The sequence below is a fragment of the Crocodylus porosus genome, unplaced genomic scaffold (genome assembly GCF_001723895.1).
Source record: "Crocodylus porosus isolate Cpor-Errol unplaced genomic scaffold, CroPor_comp1, whole genome shotgun sequence".
NCBI lineage: Eukaryota > Metazoa > Chordata > Crocodylia > Crocodylidae > Crocodylus > Crocodylus porosus.
In genome coordinates this window covers 1,062,766-1,086,800 of record NW_017728923.1, presented here as the reverse complement: position 1 = coordinate 1,086,800, position 24,035 = coordinate 1,062,766, and the positions used below count along the sequence as shown (strand labels likewise).

General features: G+C 45.4%; 1 protein-coding gene across 1 annotated transcript in view; it reads left to right on the top strand.

Annotated features, from left to right (window-relative positions):
• The window catches only part of CCDC78 (coiled-coil domain containing 78), a 34,914-nt gene that overhangs the window by 3,841 nt on the left and 7,038 nt on the right, over window positions 1–24,035 (top strand). Inside the window, 16 exon segments of the mRNA XM_019539868.1 lie at window positions 1,267–1,410; window positions 2,046–2,061; window positions 2,064–2,241; window positions 3,398–3,572; window positions 6,636–6,770; window positions 7,041–7,172; window positions 8,304–8,390; window positions 8,676–8,855; window positions 11,701–11,874; window positions 11,991–12,041; window positions 12,978–13,066; window positions 13,849–13,927; window positions 18,017–18,142; window positions 19,297–19,508; window positions 20,633–20,807; window positions 21,147–21,190. Coding sequence (XP_019395413.1) covers window positions 1,267–1,410; window positions 2,046–2,061; window positions 2,064–2,241; window positions 3,398–3,572; window positions 6,636–6,770; window positions 7,041–7,172; window positions 8,304–8,390; window positions 8,676–8,855; window positions 11,701–11,874; window positions 11,991–12,041; window positions 12,978–13,066; window positions 13,849–13,927; window positions 18,017–18,142; window positions 19,297–19,508; window positions 20,633–20,807; window positions 21,147–21,190 — 1,997 coding nt within the window.

The following is a 24,035-nucleotide window of genomic DNA, read 5'->3' as shown; positions in this document are numbered from 1 at the left end:
CCCATCTGCCACCCTGGCCCATCTGCCCTGCACCCACTGCTGGGGTGGGTACCGCATGGACAGGGTGTACGGTTGGGCAGATGGAATGGAGCCACAGGAGGACTGGGAGTGGTGTTTGGGAGCAAGACGGTGGGCAAGGCTGGGATCACAGGATGGTGATAGCACAGGGCTGGGGCCAGAGCAGAGCTGCGATCTGCTGGTCACACAGCCCTGCAGTAGTTGTGAGCAGGTGTGTGTAGGGAGCAGACCATGGCTCTGTCTCAGGCCCTGGCCCCACGCTGTCATCACCTCAAGATACCAGGCCTGGCCCTGGATGCAGCTCCCTGCCCACCCATGGCCTTATCCTGTCCACATGTCTGTGTCCTGCCTGTGCAGGTCCTGCCCAGTCTCCAAGGATACTCTGGGATGATGGGATAGTGACGGGGAAGGGCTGGTGCCTGGGGCAGAGCTGCTATTTGCTCCCTGCATGCCCCTTCCCACAGAACTGGTGCCTGCCACAGGGGTGTGTTGGCAGTGGATCACAGCTGTGGCCTGGGCCCTGGCCCCATGCTGTCGCCACCCTGCATTCCCAGCCCTGGCCCTCTCTGCCTGTCCTGCTCCTGGATGCTGCTCTCCACCTGACGGCAGCCCCATACCAGTTGCCCAGCTGAGAGCAGAGCCGGTTAGGGAGTTTTGGTGAGCTGTTGCTCAGGGGAGTGGGGGAGGGCAGGCTGTGACAACTCACCAAAACTCTGTGTGTGACCCGAATAGTTGCCCACTCCTGGTATACAGCTTACTAGAGAGATGGAGGTTATCCCTAAAGCATGGGTTTGGGTTTAGGATAAATGGAGCGATACTTAAGCATCAGAAAGTAATGTATCAAGTTACTGGAAACCTTGTTGCTAATGGACTTGCTTAATGTAATAAGTGATGGTAGATGTTAGTGCTAGAGGCAGGTCTTAAGGTCCGGTGAGGTGTTTCATGGGGTGCTGGACTGAAGAATTTGGTTGTCTTCTGAATTTATGGTCTGTGTGTCCCTGCCCAGGAGGGAAGAGCAATCATTACATGTAAACAAACATATACAAAAACCAGCAGACAGGCTGTCATGTCCTGGGCTGGGCGGGAGTGAGGGCAGCATGGGGAGAGAAGAACTCTATGTTACTGAGGATCTTGCTACATAATTTGGTCAGATGTGATACACAGGACATGAGGGTTATGATTCTATCCCTCTCTGTTCTCAGGCCTCAAAGCCCAGCTGTCAGCTAGGCACACTCTTTCATTTCTTAGGGGCTGTCCCTGGTGAGTATGTCCTCAGCAGCAGAAGCCACCACAGTGTTCCGCCAGGGCTGGGTACGCAGAACTGGGGCTGTGAGTGACTATGGACAAACTTCAAATTATTCTAGCAGCATCACTCATTTCAACCTGCAGGTGGTGAGTTGTTGCCTAGTGTGTCAGTACTGAGTTGTTTGTATGTGTTTCTAAATGTTTTGTTTCTTATGTTTATTTCTTTTGTCCCCTATAATATGTGCAGGAGCATTTAGCTTACCATTGCTAAGTGTTAACGAAAGAAATGCCAGGAGTAGACAAAGTTTCTGTAGTGAACAGGGATCCTGGTTTTCTCTGATTTTAAAAAATCCCCAATTTTCAGTTAAAAGAAAACTGAAAATACTGAAAGTAACCCCAAATCCACATTTTTCTGGAGAGAGATTTAGAGTTGGGGTTACTTTTTCTTAACCAAAAGTTGGGGAAGTGCTTAAATCGGAGAAAACCAGGATCCCTGGTGATGAATCAGACTAATGATCCATCTAATCCAGTGTCTCATCTCTGGTGGTGGTTAGACCCAGCTGCTTAAGTAACGGATGTGAGACACATCTATTTGAAAGCTTCATGCTTTTTCATTTCCTCCATCTATCAAGCCTCCCTTTTAGTTGTTTTCCTCAAAACTCCTTGTAGGAGACTCAAGTGATTCAACTCTTGATAGCAATCTGCCTGACTCTAGAGACTCAACAGTCCTGGCACTACTAGTTGTCTTGGGTTCTGACTGACTGTTCCTGTGTCTCTTGCAGCATCTTCCTAATGAGCCCCACCCATTAGGTCCTGGCTGAAAACTGTGGATCTCCCTGGTGCAGAGAACCTTATGGAGAACCTGTTGGCTGGGGGTGTAAGAGAAAAACCTTTGCTGAACAAATCTATGCTGGCATTCGACCAGGTTGTGAATGAGCTGGCAGGCTCCTCGTATCCGGATCAAGTTATCAATTACAGGTGAATGTTGTCATAGTAACCATTTGTCTGCCCTGGTGTTGTTTGGGAACTGAGTGCAATCTTAGTTATACCTATGGAAGGTCAGATAGGCAAGGCATGGATAGTGCAAGGGATGTGTAGTACCTATTGCATGCAGCTGTCTCAGTGAGACTGACTCAGGGCCATGCTGCTGGGCTATGAGTAGGACATGGGGTAACATATGTGCTCTGGTGTACTTAATTAACATGGGATAAAGGAGATTCGGTTTCCAAAATTGGATGAACACAAATCCTAAGGAGTAGGCAAACTGACTGTTTATTTATTAAGATGGCATTTTTAAAGGAACTTAAGGGAGTTAGGCAGTAAAGCTGCGTGGGGTATAGTTTTCCAAGGTGGAAATGTTTTCCACTTCTGAATCAAACCAAAAATGCAAATCTCAAAAATGTCCAGTAATGTAGAGCTCGCCACATCATACCTATTCTCCCCTTCCCTCTAAATCTCTTCCGATTAGTTAACAAATTTAATTTTGCTAGCATAGAAACATTTTGATCCATTTGTTGTTATAGTTAGATTTCTAAACAAAATTTTGTTTTGAACCCAAGACACTTTATTTAAAATAGACAGTGCTGAAATAAGCTATTTTGCCAATTCCAAAACTTATCTTCCCGTTCCAAAACTTATCTTCCATATGTTTTCAAATTGGGATGTTAGTCAAAACCAATCCTTATTTGCTGAAAGTTTTGGTTTCAAGAAATCAGTGTTTTCAATAGAGAAACTTTTTATGCAAAAAATTCCTGACTAGCTCTGTTTGATAACAAGGTCCTTTTGAATATCAGTGGGATTTAGATACCTCAGTCCCTTAGTCTTTTCTTTGAAAATCCTAGCCCTGGTCACTATCCAGGTTGTGTGATACTCTTTTACCACACACCCATGCTGGAAGCAGTGAAATGAAGGATTTCTTATGTTCTGTTGTCTGGTGATGTCTGTTCCCTGCATCTTCCCCAAGACACAGGGAAAAACTTTACCTGGTTTTCATAAGTGAAATGAATGCTCACAGTCTGAAAACGGGAGATGAAAGAGTTTCTTGTCATGTGGCACTATGGAAAGAACTTCTAGTTCATTTCAGGAGTGGTAGAAAATAGATTCCAATGATAGTTTTATTTTAATTTCCTCACAGTGATTCCAGATTGACTCAATTGCTGGAAGAAGCCCTGGGTGGAAACAGCAAGACCAGAGTTAGTTGTTGTGTGTTTTCCTCTCTGGATTCCTAGCATCTAGCCACCATGCTGAAAATGTGCATAGCTCTCTCACAAGTCGAGAACTTCCCTGTTGTAAAAAGCTATTGTATGGAGGTATGGTATGGTTTCATTTGGCCTTCTTGTTGCCTTTTCTGAGAGGAATCAAAACTTTCAGTAGGGCTGGGTTTAAACTCTACTACCAGCATTCAAAGCATAATGTTCTCTGGGTGGCTAATGCAGATTAAAACTGAGGTTGACTTAAGGCAAGGGTGGGCAATTATTTCAGCTGGAGGGTCGCTTAATGACTTCTGATGAGCTGTCCAGGGCTGCAAGGGTAGACCTGCTGCTTGACAGCTACCCCACCCCCTGATCTCCATCTTGAGACCGGAAGTCCCACCCCTTAACCCCTGACCTTTGCCACCAGAAATACACCTTTTGGGAGGGGGATTTGCTATCTTGGAACTGGAAAAAAACCCCAAAACTTACTAAAAATCAAACATCTACTATAACATATTTTAATTTTATTTTAAAAAATGTTTTTGTCTTGATTTATGTGCTTTTGCATAGTATATATAGAGATGATTGCATAATAACTCAAAATAAAGTCTTACACTTGTATATTGTGGGGGGGTGAGGTGTGGTTGCGGGGGTGGGAAATGGGGTGTGTGTGTGGTTTTTGAAGGTGTGTAGAGGGAGTGTGGGTGGGCGTGGAGCTTGCGGGGAGTTTGGGTATGAGTGTGGGGGTTGTGGGTGGGTGTGAGAGTATGTGTGGGTGGGGGTGTGGTTTGTATGTGAGTGTGGGCTCCATACTACACGTCTCTGTCACCGTAGGAAGGTGGTCATTCCTACCATGCCCCCTTTATCTAGCATGTTTTCCCCCTTGGTCCGGTGAAATACAAAAGCGAAATGGGCATTCAGGAGTTCAGTTTTTTCCTGAGTGTCAGTTACCAGCTGTCCTGAAGTGTTAAGCAGAGACCCCACACTTCCATTTGTTTTCCTTCTGTTCCCTACATACCTAAAGAAAGATTTCTTATTATCCTTGATCCCATTGCTAACTTAAATTCAGTTGCTACCTTAGCTTTCCTAATCTTTTCCGTACATGTGCAGACTGCTGTTGTATAGTTCTCCTTGAGGACTGTCCCAAGCTTTCATTGTGTGTATGCCTCTTTTTTCCTTTTTCAAGAGGACCATGATATCCCTATTAAGCCAAGAGGGCTTGCTAGCCCTTTTGCTACCTTTCCTTGTTGGAGTGCTGAGAGACCCACAGAGGCAGAGGCACAGAGCCAGCCTGGTCCAATGGCATGCAACCTCTGAAAGCCCATCCTTCCACTGTCTTTCAGAGAGCTAGCCACAGGCTGGTAATAATTGTTTTTTGGAGGGGCCCTGTGGGCCTGATAGAATGGCCTGGAGGGCTGGATCTTGTCTGTGGGCCATATTTTGTCAGTCCCTGACTTTAGGACTTGCCAGAATATGCAAATCTGTCCTTACCCAGCAAGTTTTATATTAGTTCAGTTAAAATCACAGTTGAACATTTGAGCTTGCCTGTGGTTTGAGATGACAATATTTAGTGTTTGCTGAACTTAGCAAATGGAGAAATAAAGATAAACCCAACCCTGATCTCAGCCTTTTTCAGTGTTATTCAGTCTTAGAAGTCTCTGACCAGTGGGGCTTGGGAACATTGAAGTTGCCTTTCTTATTTTTATAATGGCACAAAGACCAAGTGAAAAGATATCCCAACGTCTTGTCACATCACAAATACCCAAAATTTGTGACCAAAACATGGGGGTATCAATTCATGCCACTTTATTGTAGCAGACATCTTAGGTTTATGACAGGAGAGAGGGATCATCATGGAGTGTCCTGTGTTCTCCAGTCGCTCTGGATGTCCTGCCACACTTTTAGCTTCTTTCATTTCTTGCAGCCTCAGAACAGCAGAGACTCCCCATGACTGAAGAAGGGTGACTGCGCCCGAAAGCTTGCCAAGAAAATGTTATCCAATTACTTAGTTGGTCTAATAAAATATATCACATCTACTCAAATAACCTTGCTTAGCTCTGTAAGTGGGGAATGCATCACCTGTTGTCCCATCCATTGATCTTGTAGAACAGTGAGCAATGTGTATTTTGCCCAGTGAAATGAATCAACTCTGCTAGAACACATCCCAGCACAGCTGATCTTCTTTACTTGGCAAAATTTATTTCTGGCTTAAGTCTAGAGACTCTTACTTGCAAAGCTGTATCTCATCTCCTAATGGTAAGTGATGGAATAGCATTCAAGTCTCAGCAGTGTTCTTTCCATTTTAGTGGGGTAGAAGGAGAATGGTACCTTTGGAATGTGTAAAAATCCTTATTTCTATCTTCACATCAAAAAAACCTGCTTAATTTCTTTGAGGGTAATACAAGTCTCATTTGCATGTGCCCAAGAGCCAGAAAGGGTCAGGTCAGCAGATGAAGTGGTATTCTGCAGTCCCAGGGGGTGTGTGGGTTTGTTTTAAGATGACTCTTATTTTTCCAGTTTAAAGATACTTCATTACAGGGTAACCTGTTTTGAATTCTACTAGATACTTCATTACAGGGTAACCTGTTTAGAAAAGATGTAAGGAATTCTTTCTCCTCTAACAAAATTTATCCTGGGCTTTTAAGTTTCAGATATGGAATGCTTCTGTGATCTGTCACTGAATGAAACCTCAGTGAAAACCTCTTACTTGAAATTGAAATGTGGGGGTCGCATTGTATCTGAATACCTATAGATAGTGTTTCTGGTTGTAGTCTCCTGCCCAGGAACAGAAGGGTTAAATTGATCTGGCAAAGGACATTTAATAATTTTAATAATCATCAAATAGGAGGATCATGAAAAAGTTATAATAAAGATAGCAGTGAGATGTTTAGCACCATTCATGTAAGAAACTCCTTTCAAGAGCCTTGTTAAATGTCCAATATATGCCATTGCCAGAAATGGGACAGCAGACTAGATGCATTACTGCTCGCTTTCCCTTTTGCAAGTGTTTTCCCCTTTGAGCAAGTGCAGACACTTGTTCCACCTTAAGCAAGGTGAACACCACACCCTCTAGCAACCTGAGTTGATAGCAACCCTGTCTGTGTTGCATATGGGAGAAAGCTGTCAGTGGATGCAGACGTCTGCGGCAAAGGTCTCCCATTCTGATTCTTTGTTCCTCAGTCCTTCCTTACTCAGTACCGTGCAAAGCTTCTGTCTCTCAAACACCGACCCTATGAACACATGGATCCTAGAAGTGTGGAGAGGGAAAGCATAAGTGCTCTTCGGGAGGAGGTTCAGCACCTCACTCATGAAAACGTAAGTATGGAAGTTGTTGATCCCATCCCTGGATACTGACCCAAGTGTTTTAGATAGGAAATCTTAATCAGAGTATGCTAGAGGTGACAGGCAATCCCATTTTGCACCCTATTAAAGCCACTGTATGCACTGTGTTTTTTGTCATGTGAGCAGTACCTTCTTCCCTTCTGCCAGTTCCCGTATTTCTGCAGTATTGTGAATAGAACAGGAGGGAGAAGGCCTTGTCTGTGCTTATTCTAGTCAGTTGCTGGAGCTGATTTTTGTTCCCAGGTGCAACTGCAGGATAGGAACGAGAGACTGTATGCAAAGCTTGGAGAACTGCAGGAAAAGATGGGGAAGCTGGCAGGTTCCAAAACAGATTTGTCATGCAGACTGGTTTTCAATGAAGAGGAGAAACTTAAGGTAATGCAGACCCCATGGGAGCTGGAGAGACTTGAACTCTGGAGCCTGAAGTAGTGGTATGTAGAATCCCATGGTTATTTCCTTATGAGCACACACACATGTGCATTCCTGACAGCCTGTGCTCTATGTTCCTTAAAGTACCTTGGCTGAGAGAGACTAAAAGTGACATCTCTGTAGCCAGTATTCCAGACCTCTTCCTTTTGGAGGAGGCTGAGACCTCTCTAAACGGGTATCGCGTAACCTTTATACTCTTCGTCTTTGGGAATTCAGTCCTGACTTCTCCATACTTCTCAGTCAATATATATCAGGGCCTGAACACTTTCATGCTTAACTGTAAGAACCAGCTCAGCCTTGGTATGTACTTATAGTCAATGCCTCCGTCACAAACTGGGGCTGAGATCAAAAGGGGCATATCTGGCTGTGGGCTGTGCGTGTTTCTTTGTTGTCTAATGTTGAAATAGTATATTTTGCCAATTTCAGAACTTATCTTCCAAATACTGGTATGACCAGTAACAGTGGCCTCCATAGCAGTCCTTGGCCTTTAGCTGAGCTTCCAGATCATTACAGCAGGCTGACCTGTTTTCTTTTAGCAAAATCCTGTGGGTCTCTTACCTGAGTGAGGACTGAATAAATACTACAGGATTTGGTCCACAGGTTGGAAGCTGGGGTATGACAGCTTCTTTTTTGCTGTCTGGCACTATGTTGGCAAACTGGTGTGAACACAGCATACTGTCATTATAACAAACCCTATTTATAAGAGTTTCTCTGCTTTTAACTATCTCAGCAACAGGAATCCACTTCATTATTGTGTTAAGCAAATTGAGTAATCTTCTTATACCATTTTAATGAACTTTTTCTCTGTGTCCCATGGGATTTGGTTACAATAAGGCTGTACTGTGTAGACTACTTTTCAGAGTAGCGGGGGAGTCAAGCAGTCACAAGGATGCTACCTACCAAAGCTAAATCTCTCATTTTAAACATAATTTTTGAGATTTTTCCCCTCAGTATCACTTGTGTCTCCCTTATGTTTTGGAGCCCATCATTTCAGGATTACTGTAAGGAAACTGACATTTCCTACTGCAGATTTATGCAACCAAGATTACATTACAATCTCATTTCTCTCTTGCCTAGATTTCCAAGGACCTCATTGATCTCCAGATTGAGACCAACAAAATGAGGGAGCAGTATGAGGCAGAGAACTTTGAACTGAAAAATCTGGTACGTGCTACTTCTTATAGCCCATTTCTGTTGCTTATCATACTCTTCCTCTGCCAGTTATGCTGACACCATAGCTACATGTAAGGTATCTTTTTTCTTTTTATGACTAAAGATAAAAAAACAATTTTTCCCTGGCTCTGGCTGGAGTTGTTAATCTCTATCACTTGCATGTGCCCTGAAACTCACCCCCAATGTCTCTTGTGCCCAGCCATGGCTAAGAACCTGTTTAGCTAGCCAGGCTCACTTTCCATGGTGCTGTCTAGTTATGCTTCCCATGCAATGCAGATTCTGACCCTGGAGAACCATATTCTGGAGTTGGAGTTCCATGATGAGAAGGTCACTGGGGAACATGATGCCCTACAGGAGCGCCTGCTGGCTATGGAGACCAATCGCAAGGAACTGGCTGATGAGTACATCATTCTGAAAAGCAATTATCTGGCCCTGGGCAAAGAGCATGAAAAGGAGGTGAGCCAACTCTGCTAAGGTTTCACCAGAATAAGTGCTTGCTATTACTGCTGCCTTTCCAGTTTCTGATCTACATCTACTCTGAATGCCCCGTCACAGCTCCTGCTCCATTTAAAGCATGCTTCATTTCCCTTTGTTTGTATGATTTTTCAGAGGCTACATACAAACTGATCTGGCTTCTCTCTCTACATTTCTTCTGATGGTGGGAATGATCTTAAAGGGAGATCGTCGACCCGAAGTTTTGCAAACTGACCAGTTAAAATAAAATCAAATTTTTAATAAAATAATTTTAAAACAATCCTTAAAAACTATTACCAAGGACTTTTCTGGTGATATTTAAAAGGTCTTTTGGGACAAAGAGCACTAAGGCCCTCTACACACACCGTTCTCCATGAATCTTCCTGCATGCTCCCTCTTCAGCTGTTTTGTTCCTGGTAAACGTTGTTCAGTACAGCCTAAGGAAGAGCAGGGATGCGAGCTCTGCACAGAGCAATATCTAAGAGTGATATTACTGTGTTTGATCCACAGGTTAGGACATGTGACTGTCCCCAGTCTAGCAAAGCAGGCAAGGCAGGAAGCATTGTCAAATGTACAAAGTAAAAGAGCTGAATAAATGGAAAGGGATTTTTCTTTGAACTGTTTTCTTAATTGTCCTTGTCCCAGAGCTGATGAACATTTTTAAGCAATATGTGATTTAATTGCTATTTTAATAATAAAACAATTAGTCAATTCCTGTTTGCATAAGCAACAGCTTATAAACAACATTTCCCCTGAGAGCACCTTCCTTTCCACAATTCAGTCAATGCTCCAGGTAACGACAACAGACACTTAGGATCAACGTAGGATCATGGTACCCAGGTTGCAGCTAACTGGCATCAACTCTAATAGTTTGTATCGTTCATTGAGCAATCTAAAAGCTCTTTAGAAAGTTAGATAAATGCTGGTGTTCTTGCTTTGTGGATGGGGAAGCTCAACCATTTTATGAATTGCCCAGTCACGCAGCTACTTGGTGGCAAAGCCAGTATTGGAAACCTGGCAGGGTGAAATCTTAGCTTTGTTGTAGTCAGTGGAGCCAGAATTTCATCTCTGGTCTCTGGGAGCCTTGTTGCCAGCTCCAACCATGGGACATCGCTGCCTTTAGCAAAGGAGATTTTGAGTTAACAGACTGAGCGTAGTCACAGTGTGTGCCTTTTGCTTGCAATTTTCTTAGCAAAGATTTTCCCAAAGGAAACTGCAAAAGGAGCCCAAGGTACTCTTCTCAGGGGACAATGAACCTTTTACACATTTTCAGTTACCAGCTCTCCTTGTGACCTTGCCAACATGTTTTCAAGGCTATGTGGCCCAAAAACAGATCTGTGAGCTCATTCCTGGTCACCTATAAAATAATGGTGCAAGCCTTTGAATAGTAAAATGTACAGTCTTTTTTTTAATTCATAAATTGTTCCATATCCAACCAAGGCCAGGGAGATCAGCTGGGTTTGTCTTTTCAGTCAGAGGACTCTTTTTAAGGAAATTCTTCCCCTTAGGAAGTCAGTCAGTCATTTACTTTGTGGCTGTTTCCAAACTCATTTAAATCCTGCCCTTTCAAGTCTGTTACTCTGTGACCTGCACTCAACTTCCCCTTCCCTTCAGCCCTTTTTTATATACGGATCTGGATGACAGGTACCAAATGGGACCATTCACCCCAAGGGTGGTCAGGACTGCTGCTTAAGGGAGGCAGGGAGGGCCTTCTGTTGATCCACATGAGAGTGCTATAAGGTTGACTCAGAATAGGGTAGATTGATGCAGCCTCTCTGAAACAGCCCCATGCAGTGCTGCTCCTGTCTCTTTCTCTTACTGGCCAAGTCAAGCAGGGTCTCTGTACTCCTGCAGCTCTTTGGCTCAGATTGTCAGAATGGACAGAGATGTGGATAGATCATTTGAATCAGAGAACAAGAAGCCTGTCCTTGGCAGTTCCTGTCAGCTGTATCTCTCTTTGTTGTTCTCTCTTTTCTCCTCCAGTTGCTGCCTAAGCCCACCCTGTGTTATCTTTTGATCTCACCCATTATCTAAATGGATGACTAAAGTTACCACAGAGACACATTCTCCAGGATTCACAGTGCAGTGATAACAAGTACTCAAGCTTGTCCCTAGTCATAAATCCCATCAAAGTCGTGTTATCTCCTCTGAAAGCTTCCCTTGAGATGTGAATTCCCTTTGTATTCGTTCCAGATCACCTGTAACTGAGCTGGTCTTGCAAAGATATGCTTTATCTTTGAGAAATGTGTTACTTCACACACCAGCACTCTGTTGAATCTCAGTGGCTAAGTGGTGCTGTGGGTTAATCTACCTGAATCGACCTTGATAAAGAACAAAAATGAAACGAGTTGGGTGGTATTGGCCTGGTTCCTAGGGGATATCTGTCCCTTCTTAAATCTTGCAAACTGCCCCGTTGTGAGGTGACTAGAAGTTTCTGTTCAGGAAAATGTTATCGCTGCAGTAGCAGATGGGGCTGCAAGACAGGGTTGAGATACACTGACAAAGCTGTGTGGGGAGTTTGGAACTTGTCCTGCAGGGCAGGACTGAGGTATATTGGCAGAGCTGTGCTTGCAGGGTTAAAATTATGTAGCAATCCCTCTACTGTCTCTGGCTGGTCCAAGTGCTGGTACCTGTCCTGCATTTTCAAGAGAACTAAATTTCACCAGTCCATTGAGATAGGAGAGGGGAAAAAATCCTGCTGTCTAAAGAGAGTCAAGTTCAAGCTGCTGTACATAAAGTACTGTGTGAACATGCTTAATAATTCACACCCAAAGCTGGAAAGATTAAAGCTTAAACAAAATTGTTCCTTTCTTCTTGCATTTGATAGGTTGCTAAGAATGAGACGCTGAGCCTAGAGCTGTTGAACCTGGCCAGTGCCAGGAACAACCTTCCCCAGCCACAGAATAACTACTCCTCGAGCCCAGCCACAGCCCACAAAACCTCTGCTGAGCTGGAGAGAGTACGTGCAATGGTCCATCACCTCTCTGCCCGTAAAGTGAAGGTATGGAGTTGTCTGCTCTCATTGCTAGCCTGATCCCCTGGCTTTCCCATGAAAAACTGGGGAACAACCCAGAGGGTCATTAATCAGTGGTCTATCTTGTGTTTCATTGAAATCAGCCAGAAGATGTAGTTGCCTCTGAATATGAACGTCGAAAGCTGGAGAGAAACGTGAGTATTCACTGTAGTGCATGGCTGTTCTTTGTCCTGTGATGCTTTACGTCCTGTGGCTAATCCTACCTGCTGCCCAATACCAGTTTTCCTCCTCTTTGAAAGAGGATCTTTACGTGCCTGCAGTGTTGTAGACAGAGGTTCAGGCAGGCATCTATTGAGCAAATAGAATTAAGAGTTTTAAAGGCGGTATCTTTGCTTTCTTTCAAAGGTGGGTAGCCAAGTGGATAGTGCTCTGCACTACTGTGCAGGAGACTTGGGTTTGATCTTCTGTCCCATTTGCTTTTCCTGTAGGCTGGAAGAATGGCAAAATCAATTCAGGTAATATTCCCACGGGGAAAAAAAGAAAAGTCAACACAGCTTGTGCTTGCTTAGGTCTGTAGTGTATTTGGCTGAAGGCCACAAGTTGCTCAGTAGTAACCTTTCTGGCTGGTTAAAGCATTGTTAACACTCAGTCCTTGGCTGCCAAGATTGTAGAAATGCTAGTGATAAAGAAGACTCAGGGTGCTGGGCTGGAGAAATTTCTAGCTTCATTTGCTTCATAGTTCACACACTCCAGACCAGGACCTCAGCCCCCACAGCTTTTCTTGTGATGCTGTAATCTTCTTGCCCACATCTCACCTCAGTCAGCATTTAGTGTGATGATACTCATTAAACTTTGTGGCACCAACACTTACTCAAGCAGACTGGATTTGAAATCCACTTCCTGTTGTATCAGGTGTCTTGTAGTGTATTGGTTGCAGTCATTAAGTCTTCCCTTTTCCTTCATTTCCCACTGAGGAAAAGGGAATCATGGTTAGCATATTTTCTTCCAGTCAGCCTCCAAGCCAGCAGGAACCCAGTAATTTTTTTTTCTTCTTTTCAGTGAGCTATGCCTGTAATTCAGCTGTTCTATTTTCAGGCTACTTCATCTTTCCATTCATTCATGCCTTGCAGTTGCTTGGAAACCAGGATCACATAAAAGCTGAAATTGAAAAGATGAAGAAAACATATGACTCGCAGCAGCAGAAGTTGGAAGACAGAGTGTGAGTGTGACATGCCTCTAGCTAGTTACTGCTCTCTCTCCAGGTGCTGGCCTCTTTTCTGGGGTATCTAAACCTCATAAGCATGAATGAGCTTATCCTTCATTTGGCAGAATAAGAAATGAATATTTCTCTTCTTTTGACTGATGGAGAAGTGAGTCCCAGAAATAAAAGGTGGGATTTTCAAAGGGGCTTTGGAGATTCTCTTGAAAGCCAATGGGATTTAGGCTTCTTTGAAGATCACAGCCTAAGTGACTGTTTCAGGGTCACATAATGAATCTGTGGCAAAGCCAGAAATTAAATCCAGGTGCCTGGAATCCTCTGCCTTAACTAACCACATAGTTATTCTTTTCCTTCTCAACAGGTAGAGATGGCAGGAGTTTGGTTAATGTTCTGAGAGAGGTTGTGAAAGGGTGAGGCAGAGACTCTTTAAGTCATAGTATCATCGGATGAAATTTGTTGTTGGTTATAAGTCCCCTGATTTTGGTAGTCTCAGCCTAGCATCTTGTGGACTGTGGCTTCCAGTTGCTGCTAGAAGAGACTTGCATTGAGACACTAGGTTCAATGGGACATGATGGCCAAATTGTAGGGAGGTATGGAGTAGGAGCCTTGCACGACTCAGGCCTGTACTTTGGCTTTGATCGATACTATTGATTCCTCACCTCCTCAAGTACCACTTACCCTACACCAAATGGCACAGTTTGTATTCTGGGCCCATGGAGCAGCCATTAGTGAAAGGCAACACTAGATTTAAAACTATCATAGACTTTACTTTTTACATGCAGGATTGCAATGGGGAAGGAGCTGCAGGAGGCCAAGAAAGCAATTCGCAACACCCAGCACAAACTGGCAGAGCAGTCAGCGGTAAGAGCAGCATTGCTTCTAACCCCTAATTCCCATCCTAGGATGTCAGCATCTCCTTCAGTTGTACAACACCATGCCCTAAGTGTCATTAGCTGGGACTAGTATTGAGATGAATGAGGCTGTTGTCTGTAAAGCCTTTCCTCCACAAAGCCTTGTCAATACATGCAGTTTGGAGCGGGGTGCAGTTGATGAATCCCAACTCCTGTTTCCCATAGCAAGGTCCCTGTTTGAAAAAGTTCCTGGATTCAGCCATTTTGTATGTCAACAATATGCTGCATACCAGTGTCAGGTGATCCACCATCGTTGGGTCAATCTTGTGCTCCTGCCTCTTGGTAGCCAGAAACAATGCTTCCCTGGATAAATGATTCTGCCTAGTACCTGGACCTGAGAAGATTTAGTAATTTCAGTATTAGGGGCCATGTGGTATGAATACCCGATATCAGTCTACCCCCTCTTCTCTGGACAGCTCTGTGTGTTAGTCCATAGGCACCCACTTTTATTTTTCCTAAAATGATGGACATGTGGAAAGTTTTATGCATTTCAGGTGACAGCCCTCTTCCTGAGGAAGCCCAGGGCCCTTGGGCTCCATATACTCGGCACCTCTACTTCAATCAGTACCCTTGCTTGTAAAATGGAGACAATAGTAACGCGTCCTTCACAGGGGCCTTGCAAGGTTCCATTCACTACTGCTTATGAGATCACCAGAGGGGGAGTACTCGTGAAATGCTCAAAGGGTAGAGATTCTCTTGGGGGAACAAGCAGTGGAACATAGATTCATAGATGTAGGGTCGGAAGGGACCTTGTAGATCTTCTAGTCTGACCCCCTGCCCTGGGCAGGAGAGAAAACTGGGCTCAAATGAACCCAGCCAGGTAAAAACGTCGAGCCTCCTCTTAAAGACCCCCGGGGTAGGAGCCATCACCACTTCCCTTGGAAGTTGGTTCCAGATCCTAGCCACCCTGACTGTGAAGTAGTGTCTTCTAATGTCTAGTTTAAACCTACTCTCTAGCAACTTACGGGCGTTATTCCTTCTTAGTCTGGGAGGCTCTCGGGGGAACAAGGTCTCTCCCAAACCCTGCTGGTCCCCCCTTAGTAAGTTTATAGATGGCCACCAGGTCCCCCATCAGCCTTCTCTTGCGAAGGCTGAACAGGTTAAGGTCCCATTGCCTCTCCTCATAGGGTCTGCCCTGCTGTCCCCAAATCATGTGAGTAGCCCTCCTTTGGACCCTCTCAATGCTGTCCACATCCATTCTGAAGTGCGGCAGCCAGAACTGGACGCAGTACTCCAGCTGTGGCCTGATCAGTGTCACATAGAAGGGAAGGATCACCTTATTGGTCATCTGTGGATGCATGACAGGGTATGGTTAGCCCTACTGACTGTGTTCTCACGTTGTTGGCCTGTGTTCATCTTGGAGTCAGTAATGACTCCAAGATCTCTTTCTGCCACCATGTTTTTGAGAAGGGAGTTCCCCAGCCTACAGGTATGCTGCTGGTTCCTACTGCCCAAGTGCAGCACCTTGCACTTGTCAGTATTGAATCCTATCCTAGTTTCATTTGCCCACCCCTGTAACCTGTCCAGGTCCTGCTGTAATCTGTCCTTCCCTTCTAGCGTGCCCACCTCACCCGAAATCTTGGTGTCGTATGTGAATTTAAACAGGCTGCTCTTTACCCTGTCGTCCAAGTAGCTAATAAAGAAATTGAACAGTGCGGGCCCAAGGACCAAGCCCTGGGGGACTCCACTGCCCACTTTCCCCCAAGTCGAAAATGACCCGTCCACCACCACTCTCTAAGTACAACCCCTCAGCCAATTAGCTATCCATCTGACTGTGTGGGCATCAATGCCACTGTCACCTAGCTTTTTAATGAGAATGGGGTGGGAGACAGTGTCAAAGGCCTTCCTGAAGTCTAGAAAGACTACATCCACTGTGACACCTGTGTCCAATGATTTTGTGACCTGACTCTAGAATGCAATCAGGTTGGTCTGACAGGACCTGCCCCTAATGAAACCATGCTAGTTGCCCTTGAGCATCATCCCCACTGCTGGCCCATCACAGATGTGCTCCTTGATAATCTTCTCAAAGAGCTTCCCCAGGACCGAAGTAAGACTAACAGGCCTGGGTCCTCCCTCCTCCCCTTTTTGAACATGTGGACCACATTGGCCCTCTTCCAGTTGTCCGGCACCTGGCCAGAGCACCACAAGTGTTCATAAAGCCATGCCAGAGGCCCCACAATAACCCCTGCCAATTCCCTCAACACCCTGGGGTGGAGAGTATCTGGACCTGCTGATTTGAACACATCCAGCCCCTCCAGAAGTTCTCTAACCTGGTCCTTCCTGACCCTAGGCTTGGCAGAGTTTCTCCCGAGTCCATCCTGAATCTCGGTAGGGGAGTCCCGGTCCCTGCACAAGACAACAGAGGCGAAGAAATTGTTAAAGAGGTCTGCTTTCTCCTTTGGTGCAACCACCAGATTACCAAGCATATCCTGCAGGGGCCCCACATTACCCGGGGTCTCCTTTATTCTGCCTATGTATTTAAAAAAGGACTTTTTGTTATCCTTGATGCTAGCCCTAGTTCCCTATCTGCCTTAGCTTTCCTAACAGCCCCCCTACAGACCTGAGCGGTGGAGGTATACTCCTCTTTGGTGATAGCCCCTCCCTTCCACTGGGTGTACGCCTCCTTTTTGGCAATCGGGCATTCCCAAATGCCCTTGGTGAGCCAGGGGGGGCTTTTGGGCACTTTTGCCCCCTTTGCTTCTTGTTGGGATTGTCACCTCTTGGGCTCTGAGTATTGTCTCCTTAAGGAACGACCACTCATCTTGAGCACCCAGTTCTGTAGGATAGCAGTGCCTCTTCTACCAATCTCCTCAGCTCATTGAAGTTGGCCCTCTTAAAGTTTAAGGCTACTACTGCCTTGCTGCAGGCCCTTGACACCCTGCGCTGGATGGTGAATCCCAGCAAGCAATGATCGCCATCACCCAGGTGATCAAGGACCTGGAGTCCTCTCACCAGGTCATCGCCTGTGGCCAGGACCAGGTCCAACAGGACATTCCCCCTGGTAGGACTGTGCACTTCCTGGGTTAAGTGGAGGCCCTGTATCTCAGCCAGGAACCTCCGTGAGTGGTTGGACCTGGCTGACTGCTTCCAGCAGATGTCTGGGTAATTTAGAACACCCACGACAACTATATCCCTTGCCTTAAGTAGCTTCGCAAGCTGACCCAAGAATTTGTGGTCCAGCTCTTCCTCTTGGTTGGGAGGTTTGTAGTAGACCCCCACTGTTAAGTCCCTTTCCCTATGACCCCCCTGTATCCTGACCCAGAACACTTCAGCCTGCCCCTCCTCTGACCCCATCATCCTGGTTGAGGATGTGTATTGCTCTTTGACGTAGAGCACCACACACACCTCTTTCCTCCCTGTTCTATCCCATCTGTATAGCATATAGCCCCTAATGCTGACCACCTAATCATGGGATGAATCCCACCAGGTTTCTGTGAGCTCTACTATGTCCGGGTTTGAACTAGCTATCCGGAGGGTGAGTTCCTTCTGCTTATTCCCCATACTGTGAGCATTGGTGTAGAGGCATTTAAGGCCTTGAATTGGTGCATATGCCACCCCCCGATTCTCAGGACTATCTGGACCCCTGCTGCTTACCTGGGTACTCCTTGTGTATGTCACCTGTCTTGGTTGGGAAGTGTCCTGAAGTCCTCCTCTGGCCCCATCCCCTGGCGAAGCTAGTTTAAAGCGCGCCGCACAAGATCAGCCAACCTGGAAGAGAAGACACACTTGCCTTTAGGAGAGAGGTGTAGCCCATACCACCCAAGCAAGTCCCCTGCATGAAAGTATGGGTCATTATCCAGGAACCTGAGGCCTGCCTTGCGGCACCAACATGCAGTAAGCATTTCCTGGGGTGTCTTTGGGTGACAGCAGAATCTTCTTTCCCTTTCTGCCGGCTGTTCACAGTAGCTATGTTCGATTGTGTTGACTATGGGAGAGTACTCTCCTTCCTTTTCCTGGTGAGTGCACTACTCATAGAAGCTCAGCCAGTTGGCAGGAAGTGCCATTCCCCACTGATAATCATCTTCTTCCTGTGCTATAGGTTCTGCTCACCTCTCAGGGTCAGCTTCAGGAGGTGGAAGCAGAGAATTCCCGACTGCAGCTGCAACTGAAAGAGCTGAATGAGGAGTATCGTTCCCGTCTCACTCAGTACATCAAGGACTTAGCGGTGAGGAGCCCCGTTGTGCAGGCATCCTTTACTCTTTCCCTTTCCTTTCTCTCTCTGAACTACTGGGTGGTGGAATGTGTTGTTGCATCTGAATTACTCTGGGTCTGTTGGTTGTAGCGGGTACTGAGAATGCTCTCTTCTCTAGGTTTGTGGTGGCCTAACCATGCCCCCAGTGTGGTCTAACTGGTGTTCATTAGTAATTGTGTTGGGGTTTTGTATGTATTGTGAATACTTTCTGATTGGCTGCCAATCCCAGTGCCCTAGAAGCCAGTCTCAGCAGGCCAGACCATTAGGGACTCAGTGTAGAGACTGTATTGTCTCTGGTGATTTAAATTTTCTGTTTATTCTTTCAAGAAGAAACATTGACGTGTTTCATCATCCATGACCCTTGCACATCTTCTGCTGTACCGCAGAATCTTGTCATGTGAATGGCTGGAGAGTACTTTAGGAATACATTCAGCAGATCTACAGAGGCATGTAGACATGTCATGTCAGTAGGTCTTCAGAGGATTACTGAAGACTCAGAACTGTCAGGTGTGGTTCCAGGGTGTAGGACCTGCATTGAATTCTGGTTACGTTCAATGGAAGAGCTCATTAAGGAAGATAATCAATAGTTTGGAAGAAACCTATCCTGGCTTAATTACAGGTAGTAACTGAGAGCCTTTGCCAACTGAGCTACTGGTGCAAAGAGGTGGTCAATACAGAGAATACAAAATGGGGATGGATCAGGAAAATAATCAAAGGAATGCTTTGCCAGTATGAGTAGTTTGGTTTAATAAAAAAAGAGGCAATAACAGTGTAGCCTGATGGAGTGAGCACAGGACTAGAAGCCAGAAGCACTGAGATCTATTTCTGGCTCGGTGTGTTTCCACAGGCAAATCATTTAATGTCTCCTTGCCTCTGTTTTTCTGTCTCTAAAGAAGAGACAATAACTTCTTTGTCTCAGAAGGACATAATGGAGCCCAGTCTGTGTACACTGCACTTAACATGGCTATAAATGCTATATGGTAAATATGGAGATATGAATTCTTCTATGTGCCTCCATGCAGAAGAAAATGTGGCTATCCTAACACATCAGTTATATATCCTTGGGAGTCACTGTCTGGTGTCTCATCAATCTCTTTGTCCTGTATTTTTTCTCTGTGTGTTTAAAGGAATATGTGGATAGCAAATCAAAGGCTTCCAAGGGGCCTGGCAAAGCACCAGCTGATTATACCCATATGAAGCACTTTGTGGACAGCATGCTCAAGGACATTCGGGCCTCCTATAAATCCCGGGAGGAGCAGCTGGCTGGAGCTGCCCGTGGGTACAAAAAGCGCATGCAGAACTTGGTCAAGAAGCATGAACACCTCTTGATTGCTTACAGGTAGGCAGAGCTAGGTGCAAAAGGGTGCTTCTTGTAGTCTTTCAAGGCTGTCCTTACTCAAACGCACCCTGGTAAGAGAATACTGGGCAGAATAGCCTGTGCTCTCTACCTTTGTTGTAACAAGCGCACCAAACAGCTAGGGACTAGTGGTTAGATTAGAGAGTTTGGAGGCTAGAGACTGGTTTCTCTTTGGGTACCTTTTTCTACTTTACAAAGGGAAGGGAGCTGCTGCTCAAAAGCATGCCTTAGCTGTTTTGCTGTGGCTGAAGTCCCCTGAAACAATCATGTAGTGATACAAGTTAACTAACTACATCAGCCTAACCCCCGTCCCTAAGTGAAACAGGTTGGAGCAGTTTTGCTATAGAATCATGCAGCTGGGTAACATATTTCATATCCACCCAGGGCTTATATCTGCCTGTGCCCTGTCGCTTAGCACTCTTGAGTGAGATGTCTCCAGCGGTGCATCTAAAATGCAGACACTGCAGAAAATTGTAGGCCTTTGCATTTTTGTGCCTTGGTGTCTTCATAGGTGAAATTTCAGCTAAAGACTTGCTATACTTTCTAAACTTCTTGGGGTTCTGCAACCAGAGGGTGCTATATAATACAATGTTAACTTATGCTACATGTTCCTTCCTTCTAACACCCCTAGCCACACTCTGTGGGCTTTGCCAGCCCTAGTGATGGTGCTGAAGGGAGTAGCTGAGGTCCACTGGCTGTTGTGGATCTATAACTCTAGTACTAGCTTCCAGCAGAACAACTGCAACGACTATTATGAGTGCTGTTGGACCAGTCCTGGGCAGTGGTTGGGGTGGCTCCTCGGGGTGTCTGTGTTAGCTGTGAAATCAAAAGTCCTGTTAGCACAGTGCTGTCTGCAAGCTAGTAAGCTCTACTGAGGACGTGGTTTTTGAGTCCAGAGCTGTTGTGCATAGAGTTAGCCTTGAGGCATTTCTGCATGGTGCTGCCTTGCTTTGCCTATGCATACCTTCACTGGCACTGAGTGTGTAGATATCTGTGGACAGTAATTTATGGAGCTGTTACCCCACCATCACTGTTATTACTAGATGTTGTTACTTACTGGTGTCCATCAGGTGATGTGCCAGTGACTATTCTGCTGGTTTGTTTAGGATGCAGCGTGAGCAGATCCAGTCTCTTGGCAGCTGTGAGCTAGATCCTGGCCCCCCTGAGTTCCATTTCATCATCACAGACACAGAACTGCTGACAGGCACAATGCAGGAATTAAATAGGCTGCGAGAGGACAAAGAAAAACTGGAGATACAGCTGCATGAACTGCAGGAGAAGGTATGCTCTGCTTTCACTGCTGTGCCTCTGTACTTCTGGGGAGATTTTGCTTGAACAGGCAGGTTTGGTTTGATCTCTTGCTTTTCCTGCTTGTACCTGAACTTCCTATTGGAATCCAGGATGCTGTACTAGAACACGGCATTACTTGGAGCTTTTTGCATCTCTGTGTAATAGATAGGATGTCCAAGCAGTGCTGTCATGTCCAGCATGGTGGTATCTGGCAGACCATAGTCATTAGCAACTCTGAGAGGTGTCCAGTGTTGGTACCTGAAGAGAAACAGGGACTTTCAAGACTCCATTAAGGCAATGCTCACAAAAACATTCTCCTTTTGTCTGCAGAAAAGACTGAGTGAAACATCTGGCCTAGGGCTATCTCCTCAGCAGTAAGTACTGTCTGTTTACTGGTATTCCCTCAGTATTTCTAATACAAGTCTGAGGCACTTCCTCCTTTCTTCCCCTCCTCCCCCTGACCTTTATTATCCTCTAGCTTCAGCAGTTTCTTCAGCTAGAGTGGGATGATGTTGTACATAGGGCCAGGGCAGGCAGAGCTGACTGAAAAACATTCAAGATCAATAAAACATCAAAGAAAGAGGATACAGCATGAAATGAATTAGTCATTTATTCCTTGATTCAACAAACCTTATCTATGAGTTTAGTTTTAATCATGTCAGTCGCAATAACTTTAAGGGTGCTTAAAGTTCAGCTCAAGTGCCCAAGTGCTTTGAGAGAGCAAGGCTTTAGATGGGTAGGTTAAACAAGACAGAGGTCAGATGTTCTTGATTCATTAACCGCAGTGATAGGTGAGCATGCTTGCAGGCTTAGAGAGGATCATGGAGTTGGGCTATTTAGCCCGTGCTGTGACAGGTACCTCCCGTACTTGTCTTCATGGCACTTATTTAATAATAAGAGTCAGTCCTTACTCTTCTCTAACTGCTAAGTTATTCTATTAAAACTTTACAGAAGTCACAGAAAAAGAGAGAGCAAACAAATGCTGGTCCAAATCGGTGAGAACTGAGAATACATTGACTTTTAAAACATAAGCTAATACTCCCCTTTCTGCAGAGTCTACTGTAGGTGTGGGACAGGCAGAGCCCCATGTCCTGAGCACTGAAAGAAGACACTGCCCCCACTTCACTTCACTCAGTCTTTTACACTCAACACAAAGCAGATGTCAGACACTTCTTTGGTAGCAGCTGTTGTCTTGGAATAGGTGCAAACAAAGGCAATCGGGGAGTGCAATGGGGACTCTCTTACTCTCCAGTGCTATTTTTTTCCCTGCAAGTGTTCCTGGTGTCCTACATATTAGTTGCAGACAAACCAGGCCTTCTTGGATCAAGCTGCTTGGGAGGTATGAACAGACAAAACAAAGTTAGCATCATTTTCATCAAGAGACAGGTTTCCACATCTTTCGTATCTTGTCTTCAAACTCTACTACGGCCAACAGTCCACTGCCCCAAATAGTTCTGTTTCTTAAGAGGAAGTGGTTACATGTGGCAGATCTTAGCCACATTACTATTGCTCATCCAGAAAGTGCCCAGACATTGCAGAGATAAGGGTGGCACAAGAACCTGTACAGAACAGATACTTAACAATGACTTGTCCAATTAATGACTTCACATGAATGATGATGTGAGGAGCAGTTATTTTTCAGGAAATCAGGCTGGGGATGAACGACAGAATATAGTATTATAATTTTAAATCATCTCAAAAACTTAAGTAGGGAGTCAGGAGTGTGATGGATTTCAAATGAGACTTCAGGTTTTATGGAGATCCAGATCTGTAAGTCTTTTGAATTAAAGTCACATGTTGAACTGGTAGGCTCCAGTGTGAGACAAATGAGAGATTCCTGCCAGACTCTGTTTCCCCCCCTTGCTGGGTGCCCGAACCCCTGAGTAGAACTCTTTTTTCACTGGGACTCTTTGAGGTATAATGTGTAAAATAACCCAATCTTCTTCTTTATGATGAGTTTGGCTAAGTATCTTGTAGATGCCTAGGAATGTATACAACCACAAAGAACAGATGTCATATCTTGATGCTGTTACCCTTGCTATTGCTGCTTTTGGATTCATAGTTTTTTAGGGGCTGGAAGGGACCTCACAAGACCATCAGGTCCAACTCCTCTGCACTAGGCAGGAAAGACAACTGGGGTCAGGTGACCCCAGTGAGGTGACCATCTAGTCTCCTCTTGAAGATTCCCAGGGTAGGTGATTACATCACCTCTGGAGGGAGCTTATTCCACAATCTGGACACCGTAACTATGAAGAAGGTTTCCTAGTGTTAAGCCTGAAACGGTCTTCCATGAGTTTGTGGCCATTACACCTGGTTTTCCCCAACGGTGTCCAGTTATTCACCAAGCCCTTGATGTATTCCCCTGATATAGTGGTAAGCTGCTACCAAGTCCCCTGTCAGCCTTCTCTTTTTTAGGCTGAAGAGACCCAAGTCCCACAGCCTTTCCTTGTATGGCTTGCCTTGCAAGTCTTTGATCACACAAGTGGCTCTTCTCTGGACTCTCTCAAGCTTTTCCACATCCTGCTGAAGTGTGGCGCCCAAAACTGGATGCGGTACTCCAGCTGTGGTCTCACCAATGCTGAGTAAAGTGGAAGAATCACTTCCTTGGTTTTGCCTGAGATGCATTGGTTGATGTAAGTTTGCCCTGCTGGCTACAGCATCGCACTGACGGCTCATGTTCATACTACGGTCCATTATTACCCCTAGGTCCCTTTCAATTGTGGTACTAGTTAGTTTGACGCCACCGAGCCTGTAAGTATGTTGGGGATTGTTTGTCCCCAGTTGGAGCACTTTACACTTCTCAGTGTTGAACTTCATTTGGTTCTGATCTGCCCAACTTGCCAGCCTGTCTAGATCTGCCTGTTTTCAAGCATGACCATGCTCCCCCATAACTTGGTGTCATCTGTGAACTTGGCCAGTGAGCTCTTCACCCCTACATCCAAATCATTGATAGAGATGTTGAAAAGCACTGGACCAAGCACAGACCCCTGAGGGACACCACTGGCCACTTTTCGCCAGGATGACACAGATCTGTTCATTAGAAATCTCTGTGTCCTACCCTGCAGCCAGCTTCCTACCCACCTGACTGTTGAGCAGTTAAGCCTGCAATCCTCCAATTTTCCTGTGAGAACATAGTTTCATAGTTTCATAGTTTCATAGTAGCTAGAGTCGGAAGGGACCTAGGTAGATCATCTAGTCCGACCCCCTGCCTGAGCAGGA